Here is a 23,363-nt window from a genome sequence, read left to right as displayed (position 1 = left end):
GTTGCATAAAGAATGGTGATAAACGCAAAGGGCAGAATGAGTCATAACCTCTTTGCAACAAGCTTTTACCATAGTGTTTGTTGTTTACAGATGGAAAAAACTTCAAATATTAATTTGTAAATAAATTTGTTAATATTTGCATTTGACAGTATAGCCTTAATTTAAAATCTTGAAACAACAGAGAAGTGGTGTTGACACTCCATTAAGAACTGATGTAGTTCTATGTGTGTCCTTTCAATAAGTCTCTCTTACAATATGTGCAGTATGAAATCAAATTTTATTTTGATAGCACTTAAAGCCAGACATAACTTCTTCTGTTGATGCTGATTATCTATAGTTATATACAGTACTTTACATTTAGCATAGTTCAGTTTCTTTGTTTTGATGATTTTGTGTTTGTGGCCATTGGATTGTTGGTTTGATGCTTTTGTGGTTTTGGCTATGGAAATGTTGTCTGGAAGGGAGCTATGGGGTCACCTCATCCAGCCTCCTGCTTGAAGCAGAACTGTTTCCAAGGCTGGATCCATCCAGCCAAGGCTTTGTCCAGCTGTGTCTTGAAAAGTCTCCCAAAAGAGCGGGATTTATTGCCTCTGCAGGTAACCTGCTCCAGTGCTGCACTACTTCCTAGTGAAAGAATTTTTCCTCACGTTCAGCCTGAACCTCCCAAGCCACAGTTGTAACCCTTGACCATTGTAATATTGTCCACGTACACCAGGAAGAGTTTGCACTTGGGATCTTTGTTGCTACCCTTCAAGTAGCTGCATGGTGCTATTACACAGCTGCTTTGCCTCCAGAAGTCCAGCCCCTTCAGCCTTCTCATTGTGTCATCCTGCCTCACTTATTCAGGTTCTAAAACTGTACAAAATGGAGTGGAAGCACTGGCTTCATTGCTGGCCAAGATTTTTCTCTTCACTTGGAAAACAGCATGCACCAAAGTTACTGAAGCATTCCAACAGCAGACTTGAGAAGACAATGTATTAATATCATCTGTTTATCTGTGGTTTATGTTTGGCAAGCATCCTTCCTTTCAGTGAAGGACAAAAATAAGTTTTGGAGGAAAGCATAGATTTAGTGGTTGATGGCACACAGCAGGAAAACTTCCTTTTTTCCCTCAGCGTTGTATGAATTTTGAAAAACACAGGATTTTATGGTCATCGATATTTTTAAATTGACTGTCTGATGTAGTGCTGTGTTACACTAACTGCTTCAGGTGGTATGGTAAATCAGCAGAGATTTATATGGATTGCATCTATTATTCTAAAAATATCAATTTGACATTCTGACTTGAGAATTTAGAATCTTCTTACAATATTTAATGGAATTCTAAGCAAGATGTTTCAAATATCAACTTACTTGGTTTATGAAGTCTTGCATATGTTACAAAACAAATCTATACCTGCTTTCTATCCTGTATGTAGCTGTACTTGGGTCCAGCTTGAAGGACTGGATGAAAGCAAGGCTGAAAATGTTTACACCATAGTAAAAGCTTTATGCAACAGATCTCACTGTTATTTTTCTTCGCTACTGCCTTTTTTTTCCCTCAAGCTTTGTAAGAAGTTGTTGTGTTTATTTAGTGTGTGAGTCACCACCTCAGTCAGCTTGTTGAGGTTTTGGAGAAAATGTGATTGGGTCAGAATATGCAGAAGATTTCAAATGACTGACATTATCACTCCTATAACTAATAGGGTGTACTGCTTCAGCCTTTCAGAACTGTGATAGTAGCCTATGTGTGCCTCATTGTGCAAACTGAAAAAAACATGGAACAAGAATTTTATAATTTTCATGTCCTTAGGAACATGATACTAGATCAGACAAGATCAGACTAGATCAGACTAGTTCATCATCTCAGCTAACCCATTTCTTACGTTTGCCTACAAGTGTCTTTAGGAAAGTGTGCAAGAAACATCTCCTAGGGTACAGTTTTTACATCCAAGAGAGGTTTCTTCCCCTCTGCAGTCAGTCTTAGCAACTTCTTGAAGGCTGCATTTGAAAGACCCTGCTAATTACTTGCCAGTGGGTTCATCTTTCATGGATTCAATTCCTTTTTGTAATCCACTTACCCTTTTGATCTTCAAATCTTACATGGTGGTAAAGAGAACAATTATCCATTACATAAAATCAGTTACTACCTTTTACATACTGGTTGGTATTTTTATTGTATATTCACTAGTTCTTGAATTATGATGAGAAACTTCTTATCTATATTTTGCTTTTTTAATATAGTTTTGAGCATGATGATATACACTCTTAAAATTGTAGGTAAATTTTCAGGCACTGTTTCCTACAAAGGGGTTTCTGATCCATTTTTCTTCTAGACAGAATATTGTATGTATTAAACAAGCTGTTAGATGTTTTTCTTCAGCTATAACATTTTGATTCTGTTTGTAAGAGGTAAGCTACAATTAGTATCAGTTGTTTTCTTAAGATGATAAATTTGTATTCATCATGCACTCTGTCTTGCATTAAAACCTGACCACTCACTATCACAGATCTGCACATGAAAATTGATTCAGGTTGTGCACATCTGTGTTAAATCATTTATAAGGATTTTTGAGTGAACTGTGCAGCGTGATGTTATTCATGATTAAAATACTGTTAGCTCATCCTGTTGAAGCGATGGGACATAAACGCCTGGAAACAAGCTCAGCATTTTGATAACTTTCTCATAATAAATTGCTCCATCAGCGTGCTGTATTCGTTTTATGACTGTCTGCACTGTAAATCTAGGGCCCAGAAACTAATAGAAATGTGAGACTTGGGATCAAAGTAAAAGTTTTGGAAAAAATCTCTCTCCTTCAACCTAGTACTTTGAAAATGACATTGTCAGGTGCCACAGTTAATCTGATAGCAAATGCTGCAAGCGTCAGTTGTCATAAGCTTGTCAACTGTTGTAAGTATGTCTGAAGGAACACAAAGTGACCTCCAGACTGGAATGGTGAAGTTCACCTGAGAACAGAGTTCCTGAGCGTGGGACACCTGCTGTAGTCTACCATGTCCATTGTTTAAGCAGTTCAAGACAGTGCTTGGAAGAGTGTCACTACCAGCGTGGGACAGGTATCACTGAACGATGAGATGGGATAACGCTGCAGACCTCACCTATCCAGCGTTCATGGGCATAACTTCATGATGACAAAATCCATTTTTCCATGCTGGTGTGCAAAGCTTTTCATAGATCACCAACATAATCCCTGGGGAATGCATGGTAGCTGCTTCTGTGACATTAGGCACACTGCATTTCTCTAATTGGTCTCCACTAGCTTGATGTTGGTGGATCCATTATCAAGAACTATTTAACTGAGGTCCGTCATTATGGTGTTTTACTCTTGGCACAGTAGCGACGTAGAAGTACTTATTAGTGTATTTACAGAGGTTGGATGCCTCTGACATGACCTGTAGGCCTTTTTGGTGTGTGCACAGGAGTGGGAAGAGAAGAGGTCTGGGAGTGCGTGGGAGGAAAGGTGTTTCTCCAAAGTATTGATTTTTCTATTCTGCATTTTTTGAGGTACTGGTACAAGGAGGAAGTACAATTGTTAAACGTGGAAAAACAGATGAGAAAGCTCTGTGAAATACTGTCATTTCACAGGAGCCCAGAGATTGGTGCTGTCAGCTTTTGTCTAAAGTACAAGGACCACATGTGAAGAATGAAAGGTGTATGAATTGAATACGAGTGGTTGTTTATGAGGCATTTCTTAGAATTGTGACTTAGAGCTTTCATTTTATATACAGAGAAACTACAGTATTTTTATTATGATTTGTATGTGTTTTGTAAATTGTGCTGGATTAAATAATGTTTTCAGTTTTTAAAAATTAATACACCAAGCTGTGTGTTGTGAACAGTAATATTTTTGCTGAGCCTGCTTGAAGTTTTGAAGTTCTCACAAAGTGGTATTGGCGCCTGGTGCTCTGGAAGGGTTGGCTGCCTCTCTTTCATCACAGCAGGTGCTCTTTCTGTTCTGTGGCCTGCTGTTTTCTTATTGTCCCGCTCTTTTTTCCTCCTGTCTTCCTTTTTTTTTTTTTAATAAAACATTGTTATCTTCTTGTGTTTTGGAGCTTGAGAGGATACCTGTATGTTCCCCACTGGCTGGGCAAGTGGATCTGTGTTAGGAAGTTAATGGCACTGTTGTCCAGTGGCTGCATCTTTCAGTCCTTGTCACAGTCACTGAGGACCTGTGGGGCTTCCTCAGAAATCCTCTGCTGTTTGGCGCCCTTGCTGATTAACCAGTGCTCCCACTGTTCAAATTGGCCTTTCATTTCAAACTCCTGTCTCAAGCTGTAGTAAGATCCTAATACAGTGTTGATCACGTGAGTCTGCACAGCTTCATTTTCTCATGGATGTGAAAGACGTGGCTACAGAGTGGCCACATTTAGTGCACAGACAGGTCTTCTGTGGGAGGTGAAATCACAGTGCAAGGAATCCAGCTGTACATAGTGACTTCTGGTCAGGATGGTCCTCAAGGACCAAAGGTGACATGTATACAGATGTACACACACATTACACCAGTAACGAAGGAGCCTGAGGTAGCTTAAAGGGAATTTGGTAGATGTTTAACACTTAGCTTTGCATAGATGTGGATAAACTCATCTCACACCTCAGTAAAATGTCTTCAGAATGCCAGGTGACTCACGTGTTAAAAAAATGAATTTTGGATGCTGATCTCTACATTATCAAATGATATGCATTAAAATATGACATGTTTCAAGAATAGACAAGTGCTGGGCTTCCTGTTTTGTGGAATACTAGCCTGGAGTTGCACAGCTTTCAAGTGTGTGCTCAAAGCTAATGGATGAGGGTTATCTCAGGTTGAAACAATTTATTGGTACATACATTATTAAATCAACTTTTTACACCTTTGAATTAATCCCTTTTATGATGTTTCTAGATCTTGTAATCTTTATTTTATCGTAAAGCACAAGAGACCTTTTTGGGAATGATCCATGTTGTTGTGCATGTGAGAAGCAATTGCTACATTCCCTTACCAGAACTTTTTATTTCTGTGTTACTGTTGGACAGAATTACCAATGTCACTGGAGGAAAATATTTTGTTAATAGGCTAATTTCAAATGCATTTCTGCAGAAAATCAGTACTTGCAAAAAACAGTTAAGGTTTAAGAATGTTCTCTTGTTAGGTGCCTTTATGTGGACTGGGTGAACAATTTGATGATTCTTTTATCATAAATAGTGACAAGGGACCACAAAATATTCCAAGAACAAGCTATTGAGTATTTCAGTGGTACCTTAAGAGAAGTAAATATTGTTATTTGCCTGCTATGTTTCTTCTAGTTTTATAGAGCTTGTTCTTTTATGGTTGAGTGTGTTACAATCTTTTAATAAGTTATTTTATTTTTCTCTGTGTCATTTCATCCCCCTAGTCTCAAAATTCCTCCCCAAGTGCAGACCTATGCACTTAGTTGCACTCACCATAATGTCTAATTCCTAAACTGGAAGCACCGTTGTCTCTATTGCTGTCACTGGCTTCATAAAATGAAATAATCTAGAAAGGATTTTTTCTTGTTTGTTTTAAAGCTGAATTAGTTTCCTATGATACAGAAGTAGAAATATCTTCTGCTGAATTGTTATTCAACACTTCATTGTGAATCCATGTCTCACCCGCATAAATAAGATTTAACTTCCACGTGCATAATGCATAAGATTACACTGGAGACATTTGTTGTTGAGGTTTGCCATCTCAACAGTAAAAACATATTGTTTTGGATAAGCAAATTCAGAAAACTTTTTATTGTGCAATGGGACAGGATTGTTGGGTTGGCGAAGAGAGTGGGAAGGAGAAAATTTGCCAAGTGTTTTACATCCAAGAATAAACTTTCTTATTATATAGCATAGTAGATGGAGATTCTGGCTTTTGAAAGTAATAAGGTAGGGTGGGATTTCTCAAAAATGGTAAATGATTATCTGAAATGCATACTACAAAGGCTGTTTCTACAACACATGGTTTTTTACTGTGTAGGTCAAAGGAAATTGTTTAAATGGTGGAAGTAATATCCCCTGCAGTCGTAGCCTCAAATTACCCTGCCTGTGGCCAGAACACACAAGTTTAGGAAACTTTCATTCAACTGAAAAAAATCCAAAACAAACGAGCCAAATGCCCTGTAGAAAACTTAAAGTAAATGGTGCTTTTTCTATTACTTTTAGAAAGCTTTTTGTCATGATTGTCACCGTCACTCAGCAGCAGTGCTTTTCTGTGCGTATCTTAGGTCTCCAGGCATGGAGTGTGCCCCTAATTAGTGTGGTAAGGAGCATCTTGTGATGGGTAAGTGTACTTAGCATAGGTGCTCAAAGCTGGAGGCCCTTTTGGTGCTGGATGTGCTTGTCCACAAGCAGGGCAAATGCCCGAGGAGAAAAATAATGGAATACACTTGAATCTTGCATATGGAGTATCAGTGTTTATAAGAGGGTCTGTTAATACAGTGTAAGAACCACAAGCTTATTCACACATCTAACTCTATTGCATTTATTGCATGTTATGTATCAGCACCCTATGGCATACTGTAAGACTGAGCTCTGTTGTCTAGTTGAGGAATATGCAAAGCCCCTGCAGACACGCTCAGCCTCTGATCTGGGAGCAAAAAGATAGTGCCATGGTCTTGAAAGATAACTTCCTTTTACTGGCAGTGCTAGCAACATCAGAGAAATGTTTTTCAGAAATGTACGTCTAACATTTCTGAAATGCCTAGAGAGGAAGGTATTTTGTGGTTATAAATCTTTTGTCTATCAAAAAGTTGAATCAATTTGTCTTTTCCTCATGAAAGTATCAAAAATATGAAGTAGTGGGGCTCATCTTGAGTAGCTCCCGCTGTGATTCTGGCAGTCTGTGGATCCCTGTGTCTGCTTGTACCTGAAGTACATAATCTAAGAACTACATTGCACTGATCAGCTGTGATGTCTTATATGAAGATTTAGGAATTTGTACTTCCAGGAGTTGCTCATTTATTGAAAATGAGCTTTAGAAACAAATGTATCCTAAATTTCCCACTTAAACAAGTGTGGTAAAAGGTGCAAGTGTGGCAACATGCTGCATGTATTTGATTGCCTATATACTTTGTTTATCATTCACAGCCTGAGAACAAGACCAATTCCTGGTGCTGAGTTTGGTCTAGGTTCTTATAACATGGACCTTTTAGAGAAGCGCTGAGAGCTTCCACAGTCTGTTTCCTTTCTCTCTTGTTTCTGCATCAGTCCTACTCTTACACTGGCATGTATGTTCACACTGATGCATACACATTCCTGCTGTTGCAATGTGGGAGTAACATAGGAGCAAAAACGAGGGGGTGGAAATTCAGCGGCACAAAAACAGATCGGCAGCAAACGTAGCACTGGCATATGTCGCCTCTGTGGTCCAGTAAATTCTTTTTTCACTTACATATTGTACAAATGCACAAAAGGCTTTAAAGGTGACTATTGTTAATCTCTTTAGCAAGCTAAAGAATATGGTCTTTGAATAATCACAAGCTTTATGGTTTTCAGTAGGTTTTGAGGTAAAATACGCAACCACAGGGGTTCAATGCATTCTTAGCTGTGTGTTGGGGTCCCCCTCCCCCAGCCATATATCAGTCATGCTTAAGAGTGGGTGTAAAAAGCATTACTCCAAGTATAAAACCTGTAGGAATGTTTTGTGCTTACAAGACTCAGTTACTGTTTAGTATTAAAACTGACAGACTAGTGTCATCTCATTTGGGCATTATACTGTATTTTTTTTTTCCCCCGCAATGTACTGCTCTGGAATTCAGCAGCATACCGCAGAATTTAAAGCCAGTATAAAAACTGTCTGCCTTTACAATTATAAACTTTGAGTGTGTCCTGTTTTTATGGCCTTTTGGAATAAAGGGAAGGCTATACATAAACTAAATGAAAAATGTTTCTTCCAACCCTCTCATTAATCTCTCCTTAGGCCTTCTGCCTTTTAAACAACTGATAAGGGACACTGCTGTTACAATACTAAAATACATGAATAAATGTTCGGTTTTATGGGGTTTGTTGTATAGCAGTTCCTAATAAAATTGAGTGAAATTTATAGTCAATTATATACAGTGGAATTAATTTACGTTGTTCTGAGAGAAGCACTAAAGAGAAGGAAGAGTCACCATGAACTGCAGTGTGCCTTAACAGAATGGAAGACAAAAAGATTGCAAAGTCAATGGCAGTTATTGCTTATCTCAGTGCAAACAGAACAACTAGCATTGAAAATCCTGCACAAATGCAGATTATTTTTCTTTCCCTAGCAAATGTGCAGTTTAGTTTGAGTGAGGGCTCTGTCTACATTGGCAATTTGAAATGGAGATTTTGGGCTCTTGATTTAATGCAATTGGCTAACAGGGACTGTTGCACCATTTGGCCACAATGATGGTAGGAGCCATCACATTTCTACATGATGCCTTGTAATGCTGCTGCATCAGTCTCAGCATGGAGGTTTGTTAAGGCCTGGGAGCTTACAGAAGTGTGTTCATTGGGGACTAATGCATTCCAGTCAGGGCAGTTGTACAGCCTCTTTCAACTATTGCCTATTCTGAGAATATGACTTCTCTGTATATTTTGTATTTTGATGTTGCCAGCACTGCTTAAGAGCCCACTGTTCCCATTGCCTGGTTTATCTAGAGGTTTATCTTGTTACAGAAGTATTGTTATGAGCGTCTCCTGCTACTTTTCATTGTGAAACCGCTGTTGTGCCATCAGAGGCTAAAAGGAGCCAGCTGGTTCCTCTACGAGTCAAGAGTGTTGTGATGTCCTGCTCCCTCTGGTGGTGGCTCAATTCAGGACTCATAATTAAGGTGAAAAATACAGAATTTCCCAGAAATGGCATGTCCCCCCTTGGCTTCAGTTCATTCAACTGAATGAACAGTTCATTCAGCTTTTAAGGGAGACCAAGCAGTGGGATGGGATTAAGAGCAGGAACTTACCTGGCTTGGGAGGCAGTTCCATTGGAAGTTCCCCAGTAGTTTTGAAAGTTCGAAGTGGCAGAATGTGTGTTAACTTTCCACTCATTTTCCAACAGTATTTCATGTTTATACTTAAATTTTTTTCTAGTGAGAGCACACTTTTCAGTTTAAGTCACTCTTAGCAACGAGATACTTTGAAGAAGCTCGCAAAATAAACAGAGGAAAACAATGGCTCTGTTTGGTGTGAGTTGCCTTTTTCCTTTTCTTTGCTTGTCTTCCAGAGACAAAAGTAAATGCCCTAAAAGCTATTGTTTTCTGCTTTAGTGGTCTTTTTGGCAAAAACTTAAACTATTCTGAGTTTGTGGACCAATTGAAATAATGTTGAGTCAGTTACTTTTTTTCCTGATGGTTATGTTTATATTTTCCTTGAGAAGAAAAATCATATTAAAAGGAAACAAACAAGATCATTTTCCCATGCTCGAAGGGTAAAAGAATCACCAGTTAAAGAAAAGTGACCCTTTCTAAAACAACTGGAACATGGCCTTTCTGTCTGCTGCTCAGTCTTTCAATGCTGAAAAAAGGCATAACATGTCCATGCTATTGATGAAATATACACAGCACGATTTTGTAAATAAACACTAAATTTGCAGAACAGTTGTGTTATGAATAACAGATCTTTGTGTCCTGATGTTTTCCTTAATTTTTCTGCAGTGCTTAAAACTTGGCACCAGTCTTCTCTACCTCAGCCAGGAGTCTCTGACTTCTTCTACCTCATCTGCTCCACCTGCCAGCTCCCTGCTTTCTTGCACTGTACCCTGCTGCTGAACAAGGATAATGTGTTTCTCTTGCACTGGCTCTATTTGTGTAAGGACAGCAAAGATTTTGTAAAGAGTAGATACTAGTATGAAACAGAGAAAATCTCTTAAAGTGTGGACTGCAGGAGGTTGAGGGATGGTTGATTCGTATGAACTGAGAGACTGCACGTTTCTGACTATGCGAATTGTGGATTGAAGGACAGGTAGAAAGAGCTTTTATCTGTCTGTGGAAGAACCAGCTCTGTGGTGTATGTCTGTGATACCTGAGCTGTCTGAACTACCTGGCAAAAATCTGCCATAGAAAATTAGAGAGGTGATAGCACCGCACCACATCTAGGGCAGTTATCAGTAAATTGAGAACAGATCTGCTGTGTTAGCACAAAGCCCAAACTACACTGTTTCCTCTGCCAGGTTAGGGAGATTATGCTAATTTTCACAAACAGTTCATTAGCCAAATCAACTTGAAATGAAGCAATACACTTCTCTAGTTTGTATTAGCTGAATACAGCTATTATATTTATACATACACAGTAAGGAATTGTATTACTTTAGCAATGCAAGGAAGGGGAGATCAGTGTCTCATCTGTGGAAGCTTGTGTCTGGAAGGTAGTATCTGTCACTTGAAGTGGAATTTTTTCCTGTAAATTTCCCATGCCGGAGTGCAGGCTGCCCTGTTTCTTCATTGTTCATGCAGATGTGCTGTGTTTGCTCTAATCTGACGTGCAGTTTTGGCTTCCAGAGTTACGAATTAAAGGATATACAGTGTTGTGCTAGAAAGACATAATGGACATTAATGTTCTATAGCAATTCATGTCTTTGATAGAGAGGAAGATCTGTAGTGCAGGATTTGATTTTCAAGTCTTTGCATCTATATGGTCTTCTTGCTTATTTCTGTTGGAAAAGATTACAAAGAGATCTCTCATTTGCAGAGGTAACATGTATAGAGTAAAAAGCAATCAACTGTGCGCGTGGACTTTTGTGACCCATCTTTTGCAAGCCAAGGATTTGCCTTCGGAATGCAGGAATGGGATCTGCATGTGTGGGTGTTTAAATGTAACAACATATTTATGTGTTTGTGGGGAGGAAAAAAAAAAAAAGGGGTTGTCTATTTCTTCTGGTCTTTCAGAATTCTAGAGGTGTGTGACATTATTTGAGTTGGTGCTTGTATGTAATGCCAAAAGAGCATATAGAATTGCAAAATTTAAGAACTAAATTGAAAGATTCAGCTCTTTGAGTCTCTTGTTGCACTTCATACTAAATCAAATTTAAAAGATCGAGTTCACAATAACCTTAAATAGGTGCGGGTTTTATTTCTACTTTTAAAATACTAACTGCCTGCTTGTAGGATTACATTTCCCTTTGTTCACTTTAGCAAGACCAGCATGCATGTGGATGATGTGCTTTCACTAAGTTTAGCAGTAAATAAAATGTGTAAAAACAAAGCTAATATTTCCTGTTTCAGCATTTCAATAAAACAAAAGGGAAAAGGGAATCGCATTGACTTCCTGAAGGAGCAGGTTGCAGCGCGGTGGCTGGGCAGCGGTGGATTTGCAAACAGGTGTGGGTTCAGGGGAGAGCTCCCAGATGCTGCGTTTACCTGGGCTCTGACTCCTTTTCTTCCTTCTCACTGGCTTATTCACATGATTTTTTTAGAAGTGGGGAGGTTTTGTCTGAATACTGTTTGATCATGGGTGCATACATTGCAGGGAACACTGACAACAAGCAACAGGTGGCAAGCAGGTTTCAGTAGGAAGTCCTACCTTATTTTTTTTGGTGCTTACAGGTTAGGAGGTTCCATGAACAAACTGTAAGGATGGAAGGAGCCTTTCTGTGTGTGTTTGAACTGCTGCTGCAACTCTGGTTTGAACTATACCATGCTGTTTCTAGCTAACAGAGTAGCACACGGTGTGATGAAATGGAGATTGCTGTGAGTCAGAACACAATAAATTATACACTGTGTGGCTATGACAGCTCAATAGGAGCACCTGTGGATGGAAAAAACATTAGATACTTCTTTGGGTACTGTTAACATGCAATAATTTTTTTACAGCTTTAATGAGAACAGTCAAATGAGCACATGAAACTTTGAGAGGAAACTATTCTGTACATGAGAGAAAACTATACAAACATGTGCTATCAAGAGAACAAATTTTCTTTCAAATGCAGAGCTTTAAGGTTAAAAATACAATATCTGAGTATGACATTTTTTTAGGAAGACTTATTATTCTGTACAGACAAGCTTTTCAGCAAAGTGTTTACCAGCACAAGAAAAATAGCTTTCTGTTTAAAATACACATAGGTGGAATCAGAAGCAAAATTACCATGGTCAGTGGGGATTATATATAGGTGTAAGAATATCCTTCTAATTGCATAGTGGATCTTTCTGTAGTAAATTATTAAAACCCTCTCTAATTTTAGGATATATGTATTTTAGGAGGACACAAATCTCAATTATTTCTTTCAGGTAGTTCAAAAGTCATGCAGTAGGAGATATTCTGGACTTACAATATAACTGATAATATGTGAATTCTAATAACACAACACAGTGATTACTTTGTAATGCTTGTATGATAATCTTAACTCTTAGGAGTATTTGATACTCCCTTTGCATATCAGAGCTTTCAAAAATAAATAAACAAAGCAAACTTAGAAATGTATGTGAGATGACATTAGCAGCTGATAAATTGTTCAACAAAAGAAGTTTATCTGAGTTGATATTGTTGTGCTGTGTAAATTTTTATTTGTGGGTCAGTCTCATTAGTGCAGGTAAGCCACTTGAAATACTCACAGGTTAAACAAAACGTTATCTAAAAACACAGAATGATTCAGGATCTAGAACACCCAGAAGTGGAAGAGTTAATGATGGGGCTGCACTGGATTCAGTGTATTTGCAGATGTTGCTGCAACCAACTGCTGATTTTTCTCCCATCCTGTCGGGGAACTCTGCCAGCCGTGATTCATGGAATGATTTTTTTGCGCTGAGTAATCTGTGGTTTTTCTTTTTTCCTCTTCCCTCTCCCTTATTTTTACCCTAAACTAACGTCCTATTTATTTCAGCTAAAGGGAGGGGAAGCTTCCAAAGCATTAATACAAAACATTAAATACACTGTGTTTTGAGTAGAGGAATTTTAACAAACGTTAAACTTGCAGTAATTTTACTTGGTCTCAAGCAGTGTAGTTCTGTGCAGAAAAATAGTTTTATACCAGAATCAGCTTTTGGTTTTGCTAGTCACAGTTCTTTTAAGACTTCTGCGCGATTATTGCTAAAGAACATCCAACTTTTGTGCTGATCCTATGCCTCCTTTCTCACAGATCGCTCTGAAAGAAATAAACCAGACTGCCGCTCTTCAGGGTAAGAACCATATTTCTGTATTTATTCTTCCCTTCTCTCCCTTTTTTTTCTTTAATTTTTTCCTTTTATGGGATGAACTAGGAAATCAGCCAGAAAAATAAAAATACCATTCTTCTACTTCTCTGTTTTGGTAACAGTAATGAAATACGAAAATAACTCTGTGTTTAAGGTAATTGTTTTATATTCCTTATGGGAAACATTTTCCAAGGAATTAACAGCGTTTACTACACTGTAATTGTGTGCACTTGAAATTCAGAGGCTTTTTATGTATCACATACAGGGTGGTTTGGTAAAACTGTGGTTTAAGACAAAAAGCCCTCATGACTTTTGCTTCTTTGGACTGTTTGCTTCTGTAGCAAGGAAAATAATTTTTGGTTCAGTTAAGAATAGCAACTTTATTATTTATTCCATTAACTCTGATCCCATCATACCTAGTGTTTCAAAACTGAGAGAAGCAAATGAACGGGTATTAAATAAAACACACAAACATTTTATGTTTATTTAGGATTTTCATCAGCAATTGCCATGAACCTCTAAGCTATTGATTTGCAAGGCCACATTTTCCATTAAGCTTCTGACTATCCTGTAGTTCTCCTTCTTATCCTTTCATGTTTTTTTTTTTTTAAATCTCTTTTTGTTTTATTTCCAAACTTTCCCTCTCAATTCTCCACCAGGGAATAGGATCCTGTCTATATCCTGTGGTGGATAATGGGATTTTAATGAAGTGATAGAGCAGACCAGCTAACTCTGGCTCTCCCACTCCTTTGTGAAAAGAATTTCCAAAGGATGCCCCTCATGTGCAACCTTCTGACATGGCATGACCTTTTCATTTGATTTTTACAGTCTGACTTTTTTGTTACAGTTTTACAGTACAGTGGGGTAGTTTTTATAGCTAGAACAGAGGGAACTGTAGGCTCTTCTAATAGCACAGCTGATGTGTTGTGTCTGCCATGTGATCAGATGGAAGAGGATGCTTTTCCCTTCCCTCCCATATCTGCAACAGCCCTGTAGCTGTTTCCAGCAGTGTGTTTAAGTTGCAGGGGAGTATTGCCTTTGTTTTTGATTGCTTGTATCTACTTAAAACATCAATCACTGTATTTCCTTTTGTAATTAAAAATACTTAGCTTTTTTCTTAAAATGATGCAGTTACAGTCTACATGTTTGCACTTTTATTCGATCATGTCATATTACAATAATGTCAAATAAATCCAAGTTATTATCAAAATGAAATCTAATTTTGTCAAATGTTCCATTTAAGGTTGAAACAGGTTCAGGCTGTTACCATTTTTTCTGGCTGGTCCTTCCCACCGGTACCTTTTGCTCTGGAGTGTATTTTAGAAGTTCTAATTTGGAACCAAAAGCAAAGTAAAACTTCAGATTTTTTTCCATGGAATTGGAATTTCAAATGTGGACCAGCCCTGACAATAAAATACTGCCCTGCATTGTTGGGGTTACAGGTTCCAAATTCGCATGTTGGATAGCACAGACAAATTAACGTATAATGTGGGTTGCTCATAATGTTGAGAAAAATGCCACTTTCAATTGTGTTTCATTCCTTTCAGTAGTGCATGTGCTTTCTAACCATATCTATGTATCTTCTGCTCTCTTCTCAATCTCACTGGCCATCGTGTCGTGATAGTTCTGTTTTTTGGGATGAGCTATGAGGAAGAAAATCATTGTTTAAAGGGTGATGGGTTTTGTGCATGTCTTGCTGCTGCTTCTAGGCTAGAGCAGGAGCAGCATGCCTTACTCAGATGATGTACTCTGCTAATTGATACTGCTGCACTCTGTGGTTCATCTCTCATTATAGCTGGAAGCGTAATCCTGTAGTGACAGATTGCTGGGTAAGATTCTTATCCCCAGTCTGACCATATCATTTCTGGGAAAAGAGCTGCAGCTGCCTGAAGACAAGAGCCCCTTGCTGTAAGAACTGAGGGAAAACTTAATAGTGAAGTATGGACAACTTAAAGCACAAAGCATGCTCCTCTTATAACATGAGCAGCATTTTAGAGCTGTGTGAGTTCCACTGGGGACAGTTTTATGGCTTATGCCATCTTATGATGAGCTACTACAGTCACGACACTTTCTTCTCTGGGGACAGCTCATGAAAAGGGAAAGACAAAATACAATGACTCCAAGGAATCCTGTCTACTTTTTCCTTAAGCTGCATGTTGTGGGATGCATCTCTTAAAAGTGCAATAGAGCATCCCTCTCATCATCTAAAGTGCAACAAAAATGACCCTACAGGCCTTTGTACTTGGACTCAAGGTCTAGTGTCTAGTAACAAGAACTTCTTCACTAAAATTACTATAAAATAATGGAGGTGGAAGTGGGGATACTAACTGGCCAGATGAAGACAGATGCAATGAACCTTAGGAAAGGTACGTATCCTAAGATGAAGTAGTGGGTGTAGAAGTTTCCGAGACAGAGAAGTAGAAGTTTTATTTCATACAAAGCCCCAGTGAGATATTGCCCAGAACTCTGTGTGGAACACAGATGTGTTCCACAGATGTGTGGAACACTGGCATAAAAAGAGACAAAAAAAAAATAGCCCAAACACCACCAGACAGAAGTCCTCCTCAGGGTCTGTAAGGTGAAATTTCAGTCTGGAACACAATCAGCTTAATAAAAAGATCATAAAACAATATTTCTTGTGATTGGCAGTGTCTAAAGCTTGTCCTTTTCTACACTGTGTTCTTCTATGTTGCTGTATCTGTGTATTTCTAGATCAGCTTGTGTTTGAGTCTTCGCAGTATAAGGGATGAAGAGCTCATATACAATAAAACAGGAATAGTTTTAAAACATAGCTTGGACATAATTCATTTGCAATGAGAAGCATAGAAAATCTGTTTTAGATAGAACAGTATATAAATGGTCTTTAATATAGTTCCTTTTATTATAGGATGATGCCACTTAGATAATGCAGGGTGAAACGTTTATAGCATTATCAGGAACTCTGACAAATATTCTGGTTTTGTTACTAGCCTATCAAATGTTTAGTACAGGAGAAATGCTACAGGAAGATGGAGTTATTCTGAGTGGTGATACTGGGATCTAGCATGACGCTGGGAGGAAATTTGGGGAGTGGATGAACCAGAGATCATAGGTAATGTTTAACAGGAGGGAAACAGATGTTAGATAATGCTTACAAAATGTGCATTAATATACTGTCTTTTGTCTCTTGGCAATTAGCAACCATCTGCCACAAAGGAGAGTTTATCTAAAGTGAGGAGTAGCAGAACAGGGCCTGTGGATATCTTTTTCATGTGTCACTCTACACTCTTTTTTTTTGTTAAATATTAGTACATTAGTAAGATCAAAACCAATGTTCCCTGAATCCAAATAATACCTATTGCTGCTATGTTAAATTCTTATCAAGAGACATTTTATTTCATGACCTAATATTAACCATCCTTCAATTGCCATATTTCAGACAATATTAAAAATATGTCTGTACTGGGAACAGTGGTCTGTAATTATCACTGTGTCTTGATTTTACTGTCAGGTCGTGCATTGTCTGCTCTGATAGCTTCAGGTCATGCACTGCTGTAACTCAGGTCAATTAGGTCAAAAGAAGTAGACACTTCATTCTTATGCCTCTAAATGTTTTTGAACTGAAAATTATATGATAGTGATAGAAGAGAAGGTTTCAGGCATCCACATATTTGCAGTTAATCCCTGAACATGAGCAAAGCTCGTAGAAGGAACTGGATTACTTTCATTATGCCTTTTTTTTTTCCTTTGGGGTAAGGATTATGGATCAAAAAATACTGAAACACAGTCTTGTAATGTGATATAATAATTCATTTTGGTTGCCTTGACCTTGGAGATGGAGAGGATGAAGGTAGCTAAACACTGCAACAATTTATTGGGAGATTTAATAGCGTATCAATCACTTGGAGTCTATCAAGAGATTTTGATTTTTAAAATCTAGGAGTGTACTGTGAAAGCTTGCCCTCAAAATGGGGAGGAGGAAGAAAATAATTAGTTCATTTCTAGAAATAGATTCTAGGTTTTATTGGCACATAGTCTGCCTGCTGATTGTAATGTGCTAAAGTTCTTTTACAGCTGGTTGCCTTCATTTGATCAAACTAAATTGGGCTTTTTAATTTAAAATACATCAAGTCAACAATACAAATAGACACAACCCTTCTTTTGTTCCTTTACAAAGAAGCACTTGAAGTGGCTGATCAAAAGGGCTACAGATCCCTTTGGTGCAGATCTGATAAATAAAGCTATCATTTTTGTGAATGGTATTTTGTATCTTGTTAGGGTTTTTTTATGTAGCAGAATTCCATTAGTGAAAGCTTCTCTGCATTTCAGTTTCCTCTGCTATATAATGTTGATCTTGTGGAATTGTGTTTAGTAAATATAACAGTAATGGTCTGATTATATCTTAATAATGTGTTTTCCCAGATCATCTGTGAAGACTGGAAGACACCTTTTAATTAAGATCTTAAGCCTTTAACAGAGCATGAAGGGAGTCTTAAGGCACAGGCCTGAGAATGTAGTGGAACTGTCCTCACTTTACGGTTAAATCAATGTGCTTTTACAAATCAGTATGCTTTTGAGGTCTTGAGAAAACAGACAGTAACAGGATTTTTTCCATGTTGTAACCCATTACAGTCAGCCTGCAGTCAGTCATTTAATAATCCCAGTTTTATGTATCTGAATGGGAATTAATATGAGAGTCCTTCCTTCTGCTGCAAAGATCTCGCTAGTTCCTAATCCCTGGAGCCTGGGTTTCTAATTTGAAGCCCCTCACAAATTGCCGCTGACATTTGTGTGTGTAAAACTTGAGTTGTTTTGTTCTCAGAAGTAATTTCACTGCTAATTTTCTAGGCTACTTAACAGATTTTGTGTGTTTTAGGCAAATTTAACATCCAGACTACTGTACTGGAATTGGGCATTGAAAAGAGTGAGAGGTGCTCTTGTAACCCTACCCAAGACCTCTGCTTCTCTGTTGTGCCTTAGTTGAATGGCCAGAGAGACTTCTGCTGCTGTTGCTGTTGCTTCTGTACTGAGAAGTCACAGAATGGTGGGAATGTTGGTGGGAAGGGACCTCTGCAGGTCGTGTAGTTGAACATCTTGGTCATAGTGGGAAGGTGCTAACACTAGATCAGGCCTGTGGTGTCTTTTTCTAGCCAAGTCTTGAAAAACTGTCCAGAGAGATTGAGCCCTCTTATTCTCAGCCCACTTACAGGCTGCTTATCTGTCTCATACTAACTTGATTTCCAAATGATAATGCTGTGGGAAACAGTGTCAAAAGAACCAGTCTAAATCTAATTCTTTAGTTCAAACACTGGACTACTTAATATCTATAAGGACCAGATTCATTCTCACAAGCATCCTGAAATGCAGTTTTTCATTGCTGTTGTTCAAAAGTCTTGTGTTGTCTGCCGACAATGTCTGCATCACCTCATCAGTGCAGCTGTTCCACACAGAGGATAATTTCAGGCTTTTGCCCACCCAGCCAGTGTTACAGGCTGTAATACAGATCTGAAGTTTGAGACTTTGAACATTGCTGACACTCCATCTGAAAGGGAAGGGTTCTGTGTAGAAGAAAGGATGAATGTTGAGGGATGACACTTGTTTTACTGTTACATTTTTATTCTTTATATTTAGCTTTTAGGATTTTTAAAGCTAGGAAGTAGCAGGTTATTCTTAGTCTAAGTATACTTTTAGGGTATGGGAAAGAGGAAAGTCCTGCTCCCAGTAGGTCAGAAATAAATGTAACAAAAAGTGTTTTTCCAGAAATCTTGTCTCCTTCCCAAACACTCAGGGTGCAGTTTCATAATTGCCCTGAGTTGAGCTAAGCCAACGCTGCTGCAGAAGGAAGGATCTTCCTCCCTCCTTTGGGCTGTTATCAGTGCTCATGTGGGCAGTTGGATCGGAAAGCTGATCTCCAGGGAAAAAAAATAGCTGTGTCTCCACTTTACAGATGAAGCAAGTTCAGCAGAGGAGGGCAGAGTGATTTCTTGCAAGTCGCACAATAAATCAATGGCAGAGCTGGAAGCAACGGCTCAGCATCATGACTTTTGTTGTTGGTATTCAAAAAGTAGGATCATATGGCTCATTTTTTTTTCATTTTGAGAGGTAAATTTTGGGCTCAGTCACTCAGAACGTGATGCAATTCCACTGGTTAAATGTGGATTTAAACTGCTGAAACTTGAGGCTGGAATCTGCTTATGTGTCTTTGTTTATCATGTGTCTCTGGTCAGCAGCACGTGCTGTGCATGTCAGAGATGTGCCTCTCTGGAGGAGAATAAGCTGCATATTTCTTTGACGGCTTCTTTGCAGCAGTAAATCATTATGTTTAGTTTATTTTTTGCAATGTTAATTTTCCCTGCTGAGCTTATACTTATGTGTAAATGTGAAAAAAAAGAAAAAAATCACAGGTAGAGCAGGGGAATAAATGGCAGATGGGTACAGCTTAGTTGTTGGCAATTACGGATCATGTGAGTATCTAGAGCCTGTTGCTGTGGGTGTTTGTTTTAATGCCACCAATTAATCACTGTTGTGTTGGGGATTTTTGGCTGTTCATCTCTCAGCAGTAAAGAGTTATCGTGAAGGGCGCATCCTAGCCAGCCTTCCAGATTCCTTATTCCTAAGCAGAGAAGAGGGATTTGTTTTAATAAAAGAGCGCTCTGTTCCTGGTTTCTGTAAAGGGAATTTTCCAGGACTGTTTGCTTTGGTGCCCTGAACAACTCCTTCCCTTGTCTGGGCTGCTCTCCAGTGCTTATGCTAGTTCATAATGGAAAATAGTGTTGAGAATAAGAAGATGCTTGTTGAAGAAATAAGGAGAAAAGGGTTCACTCTCCTTCTTCACTGAAAGAATTTCAGTGCTCCTTTAGGCATCTTGGGTACATGAGCAAATTTCACTGTCCCATCACCTTTTGGAGGATACTCTTGTAGAAGATACCAAGGACCATCCAGCCAAAAGGCCAGTTTCCTTGGGCATTTGGAGAATTGTCTGGGGCATAAAAAAACATGACAGACCTTAGTTCTAGAAAAGGTGGTTCCAGGAAGCACACAATTACACGTTGCAGGGTTTTTTTTAATAATGGAGCTTTCATTTTAAAGGTTATTTTGACAATATTTCACTTTTCCCCTATACAATGGCAACAATTCTCTTTAAAACAGCCATATGGCTTTGTCTTTTAACTCTGCTTAGAGGTGAATGGAAGCTATGGTGAGAACTGGAATTCTCTATTTGTAAGTAATGTGTGATGGGCCAAATTAATCAGGCATGGTTATAATTCTGCATCTTTATGGTTATTCTTTTTTTTCCCAAGAGGTTTCAATGACAAATAGCACATGAAATACATCTGGGGAATGGGAAAGAAGGCTGGAAGATAATTCTTTCCAAAGGTATTTGTAATAGTCTCAAAGAAAACCGAGAAGGAGGAGGAACTGCTAGGGGAAGACCATGTGATGTGTGTCAGGGCTGAGGAGGCAGACTCAGCAGGTTGTAAACTTCCAGCTCAGAAGTATTAGTTGTCGTTTGGTTCTCTCTGAAAGAATTTTATGTTGATATTTTGAGAGTGTTGGAGCTGATACCTGAGCTTTGGTTTGTTTCCCTAAAGATTTGTGTAGGTTTTTCTCTAGGCTCAGGTCAGTATCCACATTTTCCGTCACCTCTGGAATTTGAGTGGGAGAGCTCAGTTTGCAGTTATATTGTGTTGGTTTCCATGGCCTCTTACTCTGATGTGCACAAAAGAGGAGAGATTGTTATTGCTTCACTTTTTTTAATTTTTATTTTTTATTTTATTTTCTGTACTACTCACCTACTTTGTCATTTCGTTTCAAGTTATTCTGTGGTATTTGTAGGTCATTCTAGTATAGGTAATTGTTTACTGTAAGTAGCATCAGATTTGACAGGTTGAATGTTGAAATGGTTGATGAAGAACTCTTTAAAAGCATCTTATAGTTGCATCCTCGCTACATCACGGAGGAGAAATATTCCTAGTGAGGACTATCACATTGATAGTTTTTTCTTTCTTACTGTATTCCTGTTTAGTGCTTTCTGTGCATTTTGCACAGCTGTACTTTAGGCTCTGATCCTGCCATTTGTAAGACAGATTACATTTCTGATTTTGCTACAAAGCTTCAGCAGCATTTTGCTCAGTGCAAGTATCACCATTTGAATTTAGGCCATGTTTACATACGGGATTTGTCCTAGTTTTGGCCATCTGTGACAAACCACAGGCTCAACTGAGCTAGTACTAGTCCTTAGTGTAGACATGGATGAGCTGCTTTTGCATCTGTTTCCAGCTACCTCAGGTTCAGGAAGAGAGCTAAGATTCCATGGTACAAAAAGTTGTGTTGCCTGTTCCCTTGGAGGCTACAACCAAGGCAGGTCATGGGCAGGTCCCTTGCTACAGGGGACTGAAATTAGACCACACAACCCTAAATGTGGAAAGTATTCATGTAAGAATGGTCTTTATAAGTACGTGTTGCCACATCTTAATCTTGGGAGAGTTGTTAAGAGAGGTTTGTCATCTGTTCTGGGTATAGTGGACATTCCCATCTCCTGAGGCTTGAGGCAAAGGTTGACTTCTAATTAAAGACAAGGTCCAAATCTAATAATAGTGTTCCAAACACAAACAATGATTACTTTGTTAAATCCCTCTTTCAATCTACAACATAATATCTAGTTCAAGCAAAAGAAGTACATCAGTGGTCTCATGTTATATTAAACTATTTTTGTTTGGAATAAATGCCTAGTGGAAAGAAATAGCTTTGGTTTTACTGTTGTAATTCTTCTATTCCGTGTTGTCTGGACTTCTGCTTCCCCATCCCCTTACACACCAGCATCTAGTATTTATATTAGTTCAGTATTAGTTCAAACAATCCTGATACCATTTTGTGATTGAACCAGTTTAGGAAGTTTCCCTCTTCTCCCAAGAACACCATTTCTTTTGGGCAACTGCTTTTAAGACCATTGTGTTTATTACCTTTCCCACTGCCCCTTCTAAGAAGGAAGGCGACAATATCACAGGACAAATACAGTCAAGAAAGCGGCAGGAGAGGCTTTCTCACCACACCTTACTGGTGTATAGAACAGAAGATTATTTGCGTTACTGTCCAATCTATTTTCTTCCTTCTGAGGCTGTTGATGAGGAAGTATGTTCTGTTAAATGAACATTTTACAGTGTGAACAGACTACCGATGCTTTCTGTTAATAACAACTTTTTTTTTTTCATGTAAGACAGACCTGAAATGATGACGCAGTTCTCTGTATTTTCTTTAATTTCTATTCCCATACTGTCTTTTGTAGGTCTTTTAAATGATGTCTCTTAGTATTTGAATTGACAAAATGCGCTTCTTAGTGTGCTAACTGCCTTGCTGCAGGTGCTAAACAGGTATTTTGCTTAGTGTAATACAGATATACTTGAATATCAATCTAAAACAAAAACATTAACCTTCTTGGAAGGTGTAACCTTAGAAATTGCCAAGATTATTTTCATGATTAAAAAAAAAATTGTCAAATGCCTTTAAAAAGTAAACAGCTCAAGATTTGTCCTTTTATCTTAAGCTTTATCTTACTAGAGCAAGTGAAGTAACCGGAAAAAACAATTAAGCCTTCAGACAGGTGACCTCCTTCCATCCTGAAAAACAACTGAAGTTGTAAAAATGGCCTTTGTGGAGCAGACCAAGAGTCCACCTATTCCAGTATTCTTATTCTGTCTTCGCTTATGTGTGAAGTAGAAGCCTAAGGAAGAAGATATGGACAAAACAAGTGTGCACTGGAAAGAATCCATACATTCTGTCAGCATCCAGATTTGTGTGGCTCGGGGCCTCTAAGAGGGGGGTGATGCTTTTTGTATTTAATAGCCCTCAGTGGATTTTCTTCAGGCTTTTTCAAATCCATATACACTTTTAGCACCCACAGTGTTTTATGGGAAACAGTGCCACAGCTTAACCTTAAGTTGTATGCTAAAAAGTCTCTTTGACTCTTTCGAACTTGATGTCTGCTAGTTTTACATACTGCTTTCTGCATCCTGTAGTGTAAGAGACTGAGCTATCGTTCCTTATAGCTTTGCTGCTTCTTGAGGAAGTTAAAATGCCATTGTTCTAGGTTTAAATAGATCATGTTAATCAATTAGGCAGTCTTAAGGAAAAGGTCACTATTACTTTTGGAGGCCCAGAGACATGTTAGCAAGGGCAGAGGGAGACAAGGTTGTTGGCTGACGTGAGAAAAAGGACAGGAACAATTTATTGCCTTTGGAGTTCAGGGCATCGCTGAGGGTGGAGGTTAGAGAAATTACCTGTAGTGTTATCTGAATCCAGAGCCTTTAAGC

The 23,363-nt window shown here is 38.5% G+C and overlaps 1 protein-coding gene across 3 annotated transcripts in view; it reads left to right on the top strand.

The window, feature by feature from the left end:
• SH3D19 (SH3 domain containing 19) overlaps window positions 1-23,363 on the top strand; it is an 83,019-nt gene that overhangs the window by 6,000 nt on the left and 53,656 nt on the right. For 2 of the 3 annotated variants that reach the window (XM_082052147.1, XM_082052146.1), the window contains exon 2: window positions 13,020-13,059. In XM_082052147.1, the coding sequence (XP_081908273.1) occupies window positions 13,020-13,059 (40 nt within the window). Of the gene's footprint in view, window positions 1-12,797; window positions 13,060-23,363 lie in introns of those variants that run through there. The other variant, XM_082052148.1, reaches the window with a different exon arrangement.

This window comes from Streptopelia decaocto (genome assembly GCF_964273445.1).
Source record: "Streptopelia decaocto genome assembly, chromosome: 4".
Taxonomy (NCBI): Eukaryota; Metazoa; Chordata; class Aves; order Columbiformes; family Columbidae; genus Streptopelia; species Streptopelia decaocto.
The sequence above is the reverse complement of the archived record's forward strand: the minus strand, read 5'-3'. Positions and strand labels throughout refer to the sequence as shown.